General features: G+C 47.3%; 1 protein-coding gene across 1 annotated transcript; it reads right to left on the bottom strand.

Moving 5' to 3' along the window:
• Positions 1 to 10,714: 10,714 nt before the first annotated feature.
• Positions 10,715 to 11,611, bottom strand: LOC108803052 (proteinase-activated receptor 1-like). Its single transcript, XM_018574897.1, has one exon. It carries the CDS (start codon positions 11,609 to 11,611, stop codon positions 10,715 to 10,717), a length of 897 nt encoding a protein of 298 aa, XP_018430399.1.
• Between the last annotated feature and the right edge of the window lie 519 nt (positions 11,612 to 12,130).

Raw genomic sequence — 12,130 nt, 5'->3', positions numbered from 1 at the left:
GGTAATATACAGGGGTACAGGTAATATACAGGGGTGAAGGTAATATACAGGGGTGAAGGTAATATACAGGGGTGAAGGTAATATACAAGGGTGAAGGTAATATACAGGGGTACGGGTAATATACAGGGGTGAAGGTAATATACAGGGGTGAAGGTAATATACAGGGGTGAAGGTAATATACAGGGGTACAGGTAATATACAGGGGTACGGGTAATATACAGGGGTGAAGGTAATATACAGGGGTGAAGGTAATATACAGGGGTACAGGTAATATACAGGGGTGAAGGTAATATACAGGGGTGAAGGTAATATACAGGGGTGAAGGTAATATACAGGGGTGAAGGTAATATACAGGGGTACAAGTACTCCTAAGAATAAGATCCTATAGGTTGGACTTGATGGACTTATGTCTTTATTCAACCTCAAATACTATGTAACGATGTAACTATGTAACAAAAAAATTTCTCTGCAACTTTATTTGTTTATTAACATTCCTATGGAGGCAGGGCCGGTTTTACTTTCCCTGTTGCCCCAAGGCCAGCTTCTTCAATGCGCCCCCCTCTCAGGCAACAAGATGGCGGGGGCGGCAGGGTTAGTTTTAATTTTTGTATTGTTTATTTATTTATTTGTTTTGACTTTTATTACAACTTTTTTTTTAATTTTTTTTTTTTTATAACTTTATCTTATTATTTCTTACTATTTAATCACTTTTTTTTTGTAATTATTATCTTTTAAATTTTTGTAATTTATTTAATAATTTTTATTAAAAAAATGTAGTTTACTTAAAGGAGATTTATGAGGGGAGTGATTTTCACTCAGCCTCATAATCTGAGCTGACGTGTGACAATGAAACTGTCACAGGTCGGCTCAGTAGATCGGGAAGTAAGCGAACACATACCGGCGTTCGCTCACTTCTCGATATATCACTGCAGTGAGCCGTGACTGTCACTCACGACTCCCTGCAGGGATTCCCCCCCCTCCCCGCTCAGATCCTCCAGCGCTGACTGGCGGAACTGACGGGGGAGGTGACGCGCACAGCTGGCTCTGCCTCTAGATAGGCAGAGCCAGCTGTCACTCACGCAGCTGTGTGGATCTCAACAGTAATGTCGGGATCCGCTCCGGCTGTGGCGTCTCAGTATACCGCGAGCTGTAGCTCCCTATATACTGAGCTTTGAGTGACGGGAGGACGCTAGTTTGTGTTCTCCCGTGACCCTTAGGAGAACTGTGGCAAAAAGCACTGACCCCATAGTTCTTCTTTAAATTTATTGCTATCACACAGGAGCTAACAAGCCCCTGTGTGATAGCATTTGGAGGTGACAGGTTCTCTTTATTGAACCTGTCACCTTGAAAACAGGAGTTGTAGCACAGCACTGTGGGGGGGTATCGGAGGACAGACCTGCAGTCTCATTACATCGCCAAGATCACTTGTAAATGAACGAGCGGCTACAATCTAAGTACAAATTATTAAACTAAACATGAGATTGTAGTCCATCCCGGGGGCGGAGCTTGGAGCGATGACTACTCTACAACACACACAGGGACCATGGGGAACAGACGTAGGTTGTAGATTTGGTTCTGTAAAGGGAAATGATGATGTTTTTGGCTGCAGCGAAGACTTCAGAGGTAACGATGAGGAGCTTGGAGCTGCTTGTGGAGCCTGTAGGAGCGGATGATGATGATGATGATGCCGGTAGTCTGCTTTACGTGCTGTCTGCAAATCTATGTCAGGTTTCCAACACTTTTTTCTTATCCCTGCATGACTTCAGCTTCTCATATTACCTTTTGTATGTTGTTTCTTCCTTACATATGTAGGGATGTGTTCCCTAAGGCTGCTTAAGCTTGCTCTGAATTTTTCAGGTTTTGCTGTAGTGTTCTGTTTTCACCAGTAGGGTGTGCTCAGTAGCTGTCTATGTTGTTTCATCTGCCAGACTCTGGGGTCTATTCACGAAGCTGCCGAAGGATCTGGCCATAGCTTTAGACCCCGTTCACATTGAGCGATTTATCGCGCGGTAATTCCCGCGATATCGCGGCAAATTACCGCGCGATATCGCGCTCCAATGCAATCCAATGGGGCAAAGGGTCCTGCTGTCGCGGGTCGTGTGTCGCTACAGCAGGACCCTTTTTGGAGCGGATTTAGCCGCGATTCAAGCTTGCTCAATGCAAGCTTGAACGCGACATCGCGCGGCAAATCTTGCGATGTCGCGCAATATGCAAATCGCGCAACAAACGCGCGATTTGCATATCGCGCAGTGGGAACGGGGCCTTAGTCTAACTCCTTCTGCACTTCGGGTGGGCCGAACATGCTGAGCATGTTCGGCTGACCCGAAGCCACACGAAGCAAGCCGATGTACGGCTGATTTCAGCCGATGTACGGCTGAAATCAGCCGTACCAGCCAGAAGTGAATAGCCGAACAGTGTTCGGCTCACTTCACTTCAGATCGGTCATTCACTTGGCTGCCCTCGGCAGCTTAGTGAATAGACCCCTCTGTGATTAGCCTTGACTTTTGTTAGTTAGCCAATCACTTCTGAGCTTGTTCAGTGGGTTGGGTTTGGCTGCAACAAAACATCTGAGCATGCTTGCTGCTGGAGCTTTTTAGTCTGCAGTGTTTAGTCCTCCTAGGGGTTCTGGGCTTCCCCCTTGACCTGAGGGATCAGGCATTCAGGGCCAACCATGTGCTACTGGCTTCTACTGAACACCAAAAAGGACCTGACCTATGCTGATCTGACTACTATTATGGAGTCACTGGGGACACTGGAGAACCACATGAACCTCCACTGATCTATCTGCCCAACATAAGATGATCCAGTCACTTAAGGAGATATCACTGGGAACAATGGAGTAACACCTCAACCTCCACTGGTCCCAGCTGCAGTCATACCTGGTACAGAGAAAACACCGGAACCTCTGTTGTAATGGAGCTACTTCTGTCTGCTGTGTGTGGCAATAGAGCTAAACATCACAAAAAAATGAATTATGAATATCTGTGTCTCCCTGGCCAATCACTAGGAAGTTCATTGTCAGTGGTTCATGCTGGAGGAGGACATAAATATTCATTGCTGACCTTGTGAGTATCTCTTCCCCCTGGGCTCCTATCTGGGGGAGGGGTGTGCTAGTGATCCTGGCTTCCTGGGCCTGCTGCCTATGGAGGGCACATGTGCTATGCTGTAAGGTCGGGGTTGGGGCCTGAGCTCACACTGCCTTGCTGGAGGTCATTTCTCAGTAGGAGTGGAGCTGATACTGGGAAGGAGCACCAGGGAGGAACATTGGTTTCTGGAGGTGTCTGAGAAAAGGTCCTCACATCTGTGTAGACTGTAAGAAGAAAGCTTGGATGTGGTCGGTGAGTCTGAAGTCTGTACTGTCCTGGGGGTGTGTAGTCCTTGTACCTCTCTCCCATGTGAGCTGCTGGAGAAATCAATTCCTTCAAATCGCTGGAGTCCCACTTCACATCCCAGATCCAGCTAAGGACATATCCTGAGGTGACATGTCAGCCCACCCTGCCTCTGGGGTCCCTCGCATGCCTTTGGGGGTCAGGGGAGGGTGCTAGACAAACAAAAAGCGTGTAAGCATAATATTGCAATGAATAAATAAAGTCTTCAATTCATAAGAGTCCAAAATGTGTCATTAAAGCTCGAGAGCTCCTCCACCCAAAGAGAACCCACAAATTCAGTGACCCCGCCACCACCATTGGAATGGAACTTATCAAAATTCTTATCCAATATTGCACCATAGAGGGGCATGACCATAGACAGTGCGTTAGTGAGGGACGTTCTGATCCACATTTTGGGCAACGTGACACCAACTGCTGTTGGGTAGTCCCAGCCGGACGGAAGTATGCCACATAGGCTCGGTGCATTATTTTAAACTGGGTCTCCCTCCAGGTCTCACTCACCACAAGTCTGCGAATCAGATTGTAACCATCAACAATACGTTCCACCAGATCCGGTGCTGGGAAGTCTTTTGACCATTCCTTGACGTTCGAGGAGGATAGGTGCGCAACGTAAGTACGCTGCTGTCCTGGGTATAACTCCGATATAGAGTAAGTCTTCCCCAAAATGAGGTTCTCCAGGAAGGAGGAGGCAAACAATTTTCTGGGGTCACTGGAGAACATATGCCACGTGGTTTGTGCTTGCAGATAATACAGAAAATGAGATGCAGGCAATGCATACTTTTGCGCCAGGTCTGGGAAGGATTTTCTGGCAATTTGGATAATTTGCAGTGAACTATGGCCTTCAAGTCCCACGGATGCACCAGGGCCGATTCCAAATCAATGTTTGAGAATTTCGAGCTGCCTGTTAGCCAGTCCACCGCGTGACGCAGTATGCATGCCAAATTATACAGTCTGATATTAGGGAAATTAGACCCCCCCTCGCTTCTCGGGAGCCACAGCTTTTTCAATGCCACCCTCGGCCGCTTTGAGCGCCATATGAAATGTACCATTGCTCTGTTGAGGCGCTGAATATCCTTATGTTTCAACAGCAACGGTATCGTCTGCAAAGGATACAGCAGCCTCGCAAAGCTTGTCATTTTCACAAGGTGAATCCTCCTGAAAAGCGATAGGGGTAAGCCTTGCCAAGTTTCCAATTTCCTCACTATTCTATCTATAAGAGGAAGGAAATTTAAGGTGTACAAGGAAGATGGTATTTTACCTACTTTGATTCCCAGGTAGGTGATGTCCCGCCGTGCCACCGCGAATGAGGAGGGATTGTCCCACGATGTGGTAGACATAGCCGCCAAAGGCAATATCTCACTTTTGGAGTAATTTATTCGGAGCCCTGAGAAAGTGCTAAAGGTGTCAAAGAGGGTCTGGATAGTCAGTACATCTTCTCGCGGTCGGGATGTAAACAGTAAGATGTCGTCAGCGAAAAGGGAGACACGTAGTTCTTCTTTCCCGATCGGTATGCCCTGCAAGGTGCTAGTTTGTAAGATATATCTAGCTAGCGGTTCCAGTGCTAAGTTGAACAAAAGGGGGGATAGCGGGCATCCCTGCCGTGTTCCCTTGTGCAGTCTTATTGGTCTGGAAAGAGCTCCCTGGGTCCATACCCTCGCTGTAGGGGAGGAGTAAATCTTTTGTATCAACAATAGGAATTTACCCCGGAACCCCAGCGTGGACATGACCTTAAATAGCCAGTCCAAGTTCACATTATCGAACGCCTTTTCCGCATCAAGAGTCATTATGGCATACTCCTGTGCGGGAAATGCCTTTGCTTGTTCGAGGGCAAGGACGACCCTCCTCAGGTTCATGACAGCCGCTCTGCCTTTCACAAATTCCACTTGTGCAGGGTGTATGAGGCTGGGCATTACCCCCGCCAACCTACTAGCGAGTACCTTGGATAGAATCTTTGCATCGACGTTGATAAGCGAGATAGGCCGATATGAACCCGGGTTGGTCAAATCCTTCCCCGGTTTAGGTATAAGTTTGATGTACGCCTCCCTTCCTGTGGGGAAATAATTTCCTTCTGTCCACATGTGCGTGTAAAGGGTCTGTAAGGTGCCTGAGACCTCACTTTTCAGTATCTTAAAGAATTCTGCTGTAAACCCATCCGGGCCCGGGGCCTTGTATCCTACCAAGGAATGAATGACTGTTTCTACCTCTCCTATCGTTATATCAGCGTTTAGGGTGTGAAGCTGTTCCTCCTCTAGCGTGGGCAGCGTGACCTGTTCTAAAAATTGATCTGCCGCCTCCTTGTCCATGCCATCTTTGGCATACAGCGCCGCATAATAATCCTCCAAGGCCCCATTTATAGCTGAGGGGTCCGTTAGGAGCGTTCCTGCCTTGTCCTGCAGCACAAATATGTGTTGTGGGGAGTGTCTCCCATTTACTAACCTGGCCATCAATTTCCCTGCTTTGTTGCCAAACTTATGAAGGGTGAGATCCATGTATGAGGCCTTCATGCGTTCATACCTGTCCGCCCATAGGTCAAAGGTCTGTTTGGCCCGTTCCCATGATGCCGTTGAGGTCAGGCCCGGTTCCGTGACCAGTTTCCTCTGGGCCAGTCTAACCGTCTCACTAGCCTCCTTGAAGGCCGCTACCGTTTTCCTTTTATGTGTATGACATGATTCTGCCCCGGAGGTAAGCTTTACCCGCTTCCCAGTACAGCGTGGGGGAGTCTAAATGTTGGCTATTGACTTCTGCGTAGTCCCGCCAAGAAGTGCGGAGAAAGTGGCAGAAATCCTCATTGGATTTGAGATATCCTGGGAAGCGCCACAAGATATTATTGGCTACCTTCGGAGCAACTGAGAGCTCCAGTGATATGGGGGCATGGTCGGATATAACTATAGCATGCAGGTCAGATGAGCGAACCATTTGTAGCAATCTAGCGAGTACCTTGGATAGAATCTTTGCATCGACGTTGATAAGCGAGATAGGCCGATATGAACCCGGGTTGGTCAAATCCTTCCCCGGTTTAGGTATAAGTTTGATGTACGCCTCCCTTCCTGTGGGGAAATAATTTCCTTCTGTCCACATGTGCGTGTAAAGGGTCTGTAAGGTGCCTGAGACCTCACTTTTCAGTATCTTAAAGAATTCTGCTGTAAACCCATCCGGGCCCGGGGCCTTGTATCCTACCAAGGAATGAATGACTGTTTCTACCTCTCCTATCGTTATATCAGCGTTTAGGGTGTGAAGCTGTTCCTCCTCTAGCGTGGGCAGCGTGACCTGTTCTAAAAATTGATCTGCCGCCTCCTTGTCCATGCCATCTTTGGCATACAGCGCCGCATAATATTCCTCCAAAGCCCCATTTATAGCTGAGGGGTCCGTTAGGAGCGTTCCTGCCTTGTCCTGCAGCACAAATATGTGTTGTGGGGAGTGTCTCCCAGTTACTAACCTGGCCATCAATTTCCCTGCTTTGTTGCCAAACTTGTGAAGGGTGAGATCCATGTATGAGGCCTTCATGCGTTCATACCTGTCCGCCCATAGGTCAAAGGTCTGTTTGGCCCGTTCCCATGATGCCGTTGAGGTCAGGCCCGGTTCCGTGACCAGTTTCCTCTGGGCCAGTCTAACCGTCTCACAAGCCTCCTTAAAGGCCGCTACCGTTTTCCTTTTATGTGCGGACGTATATGACATGATTCTGCCCCGGAGGTAAGCTTTACGCGCTTCCCAGAACAGCGTGGGGGAGTCTAAATGTTGACTATTGACTTCTGCGTAATCCCGCCACGAAGTGCGGAGGAAGTGGCAAAAATCCTCATTAGATTTGAGGTACCCTGGGAAGCGCCACAAGATATTATTGGCTACCTTTGGAGCTACTGAGAGCTCCAGTGATATGGGGGCATGGTCAGATATAACTATAGCCTGCAGGTCTGACGAGCGAACCATTTGTAGCAAAGGGTTCGTGCAGAGCAGATAATCTAAGCGAGCTAAGCACCCATGTACACTAGAGAAATTAGTGAAATCGGACTCCAGAGGGTTCAAGAGCCTCCACATGTCCTGTAAACCCGTAGCCGAGGTCACCTCCGCCAGGGGGGATTGTGTTATTGAACAGTTGGGCTGCCGGGTGCCTTGAGAGGTGGGCGATCTTTTCCTATCCTCTATATTATTCATGGTGCAATTAAAGTCTCCCCCCACCAGGTGGTGTAAGTTAGTAGTTTTTGCTAACCAGGACGACAATTGCATGAAATGCGATTTGGTCGGTGAGTTGTGCATGTAGATGTTTGAAATCGCCAACTCCACATCAAAATATTTGAGATAAATCGTTAGCATTCGTCCTTCGTCGTCATGTTCGATCCTGTCCACCTGGCAGGGGAGTCTCCTATGCAACAGAATCGCCACTCCCGCCCGCCTTCCCTCTGACGGAGAGCCAAACACTTCCCCCACCCATAGTTTTTTGAGTCTGTGCATATCCTCCTCTCGGAGGTGCCTCTCCTGTAAGAGCGCTATGTCCGAAATTCATTCGTTTGAGATGCCTCAATACCATATGTCGTTTGTGCGGAGAACGCAACCCCTTAACATTCAACGACACTACTTTAATGAATTCTTACGCTTCAGATGACATGGACAAGCGGGCATGTTTTTACCTTTGGCATCCGCCATGGGCAATGCCCCCCGGGGTAATGCACTCACCTGATAAATAAGAGCATTTTCTGCCCGTCGGGGTTTCTACATGTAGAGTGGCCGGGTACGCCAATGTGAATCGTATGCGCTTTTGATATAACATAGAACATATCTTGTTGAAGGCCTTCCGCTTCCTTGTGACTTCCGCCGAGTAATCTGCGAAGACCAGAAGCTTGTGGCCGTCTATCTCGAGGGAACGAGAGGCTCGGTACTTCTGCATGACAAGAAATTTGTCTGCATAGTTAAGATAGCGAACGATAACCGGCCTGGGATTCGTTCTGTCCGGCTGCATTTTCCCCAGTCTGTGTGCTCGCTCCACTACACACATAGTGTCGAGGCCTAGGGCCTCAGGGAGGGCGGTAGAACACAATTCGGACAGTACTTGCGGTTTGTAGGTTTCTGGAAGCCCGATAATCCTCAGATTATTTCTTCTGTACCGGTTCTCTAGATCGTCGATTTTTTCCAGAAGACACTGAGAGAGGTCATCAAATGCTGCCATTTTATTACTGGCCTCCAGCACCTCTTCCTCCAGGATGGAAATTCGTTGTTCCGCCTCTTTAAGAGATCTGGCTTGCTGGGACACCTCAGCCTGTATGTTTGAGAGGCCCTGCTGTATGGCTGCTTCCACCACAGATGTGATGGTGGGCTTGAGCAGATTAGCCACAGCCAGGGCTATGCGCTCATATGCTGCCTCATCTAGTGCCAGCTCCTGGGTAAGGGAGGGTGAAGAGGCCCGCTGCTCATCCGCGCTGCCAGCCGGTGCCATCTTAGATCCCCTGGCTGTTTGTGTGTCACAGCTCCCTCGGGGCACCGATTGCGATCGGGACTTTTCCCCCGCCAGGAAACGGTCCATTACCAGTCGGGTTGCTCTCCGATTCAGGGGGTGAGTAGGGCGGGCGTTTTCGCCGGTTTTTAAGTCAATATGTGGCCGCGGGTGCCGGAGCGCCGTCTCTTTGCTGCCTCTCACATGGGCGCCAGAACCGGAAGTTATACATGAATATATCATCAAAGAATGTACAAGAGAGCCGAGACATGTAAAGAGAACCTGTAATAATCTCTAAGAATGGAAACAGGAGGATGGAAAGCCTGCCCACACCTCAGAGATCTTCTAGAGTTCCCAGAAGCCCCAAAACTTAGAGCCATGGACAATGTATTCTATTCTAATCACAACATAAATTATTTGTAAACTGAATGTATATAAACACATATTATTGCTGTGCACAGAAAACATATTTACAGGAGATGTAAACCCGATCACTAAATATTCAGACAAGTTTAATATGTTTCAGCAAATTTAACAATAAACTTAATTATCTTTAAATGTTTTGAACTTTCTTATTCAGGAAATTCCTGTTATAGAGTGACAACGCTCTATCTCTGTCTTGCAATTCCTGTGTTGTCACTGTCACACAAGGCGCCGCTGGACTCTACAAGAGGATGTGATAACAGACATTACACTGGTATGGTCAACTACTGTCACCATCAGGAAACCAACCCTGAGAAACAGGGCAGATGCCGCTGGAGCAGCAATGCTGGGGCCCTGCGCTGCTAGGGCCAGGCCTCTGCCTCCTCGCCCTTCAACGTCGGCCGATAGTCATGTAATGGACTTGGGAGGGCCCCCCAGGCTGCCCGGGCCCCTTACATGAGTATCAGCTGTACCCCCTGATGGCTGCCCTGCTAAGAAATGCCATACAGCCACCTCTGGTATACCCTCCAAAGGTCTCGCAGGACTGTCCATGTACTGGAATGGAATTCAGCAGTTCCACAGGACATGTCCCACAAAAGAAGCAAATAGACGGCCATTTAATCCATCTCTTCACCAGAGAAGAGAATAAGTAGCTGCTGAGCCACTTTGTCTACCCATTCATGCATCTCATCCCCCACTGATGCCAGGGCGTTGAAAAAAAAATACAATTACTATAAAAAACCTAAAGAGAAAATAAAAAGATAACATTGTAATAGCATCCCTGTCACCCTGTGCACACATACAAATGTAATGGCGCTCCTGAACACATAAACAGTGACTGCACCGCACATGTTGGGTATTGCTGTGAATGTCGGAGGGGGAGGGGGAGCAGTAATTCTGGGGCCTTCATGTACTGATAACTCTAAACTGATGACCTGGAAAGGCTTCTAGAGCGTTGTCTATGATTTCGGGTGCCAAAGTTTTTTGTTATTTAATGGGCTCATGCACTATTAGGGCTTGGCATGTTTGGTATCTATTGACCTGACCCAACTCCATCATTTATATATAACAAACAACGGCCATTATATTGTGCTTGTGTGACTAGAATTCATTTCAGTAGATTTTTTATTGAAATTTAAGATTTGATAACGAGTTGACCAAATATAGTGCAACATAAAAACATTCTACTTCCTCCATTTTATCCTACGGGGCTTTTATAAAACATGAAATTGTTTGGGGGGTTTAAGTAATCTTCTAGCAAAATCTACAGATTTTAACATGTGTACAAATTTAAATACCTCGTATTGCCTCGGATGCAAAGTGGTTAAAAGGAAACCTTCCAACAGAAAAGATTAAACAACCAAATGTTAGAAAAAAATGGCCCCCGAGGGCTGAGGAATTTTTAAAAATACTTTAAAAAATTTAAAAAATGTTGGATAAAATTACTGAGAGATAAAATAAGGGGCGGAGTTATAATATCTCATCCACTCCCAGTGATCGGAGCAGAAGGAGTGCTCTCTGGTTGTTGGTCTTTGTGTACACGCTGTAACATTTGTTCTACTGGAGGGCGATAATCTTTCTTCCGGCCCAGCAAGCTGCAGACGTATCTCTGACACTGGGAGGAGGCAAAATAATAGATAAGAGGATCCAGACAACAGTTTATGCTGCTGATACAGGAAGAGACGATGTACGCAATATACAGAGAGCGATTACCATACTTCATCTGCACAAGGTAAACTAGATAGATGACATTGGTGGGACCAAAACAAAGGACAAACACACACAGCACAACCACGGATAGGCGGATAGCTCGCGATCTCTTATGTCTGCCATCAAATTGTGATCTGCTGAGACTGCCGATGATTCCAATGTAACAGAAAGTTGTAATAAATAACGGCAAGAAAATAAAAAGTGAGAAAGCCGAGGAGAAATAAGTAAAACTTAGAGATAAATTATACTTGAGGTGCTGATAATCATGACACATTGTGACATCTCGTGCAGGAAAGGTCCAGCTTTGTTCTCCTATCAGAAGAGGCACAGTGCTGGCCAATGAGATGACCCAGATGACGCCACACACCAGCCAGGCTCGCTTTACTGTGCGCCAGGGGAGAGACCGCACCGGGTAGACCACGGCCAGGAAACGGTCCACGCTGATACTGGTCATGAGCAGGGAGGAGCAGAACATGTTACAGTAATATGCGGCCATGACAAAGCGACACATTCCTTCTCCGAACAGCCAGTGAGATCCCGAGAATCGATAGACGATATAAAAAGGCAGGACGCTAATGAGGAGGACATCTGCAGTGGCGAGGTTCAGCATGAAGACCACTGCCGGCTTCCTGACCTTCATCTTCACCAGGAATGTGACGATCGCCATAATATTGAGAGGAAGAGCCACAAGGAACACAACGGTATAGATGGATGGGACCAGCCTGGTCACACTCCAATGTCTGATTGTCTTATTAAACAACCGATCAAGATATGCATCCACATCTGTAAAGTAAAAACATCATATTTTTATAAGTGAAAAAAACAGATACATTTACTTCTTGTTTAAAATAGAGTTCGTCTTAAAAACATAAAATGAAAAGCCCATAAAAAGTAAAAAAAAAACAATAATTAAATATTCCTCAACCCAAAGCTCCTCCCACCAGTAATTCCTTTTGGCAACTAGATGTCATCAGTCTTCCTCTGAGGAGCCATCACATAGTCGGGGGCCCACTGTACTACTGCAGCCAGGGCTGGTTCTTTGGCTTTTGCAATTTGAAATAGACAGGGGGTGCCATGGGGGATGTGTGTGTGAGTGATCAAGGCTGCCCCCTAGACAGCAGTGCACCCTAGGCAGCTGCCTAGTTTGCCTTGTGGCAGCACCGGCCCTGACTGCCGCAAATGGGGG

The sequence above is a fragment of the Nanorana parkeri genome, unplaced genomic scaffold (genome assembly GCF_000935625.1).
Source record: "Nanorana parkeri isolate BGI_ZX_2015 unplaced genomic scaffold, ASM93562v1 scaffold3339, whole genome shotgun sequence".
Lineage (NCBI taxonomy): Eukaryota > Metazoa > Chordata > Amphibia > Anura > Dicroglossidae > Nanorana > Nanorana parkeri.
This window is presented reverse-complemented; position numbering and strand designations above follow the sequence as displayed.

Excerpts from the sequence above, each read along its gene's own strand:
- LOC108803052 (XM_018574897.1), bottom strand. The coding sequence starts at position 11,611 with ATGGCGATCGTCACATTCCTGGTGAAGATGAAGGTCAGGAAGCCGGCA.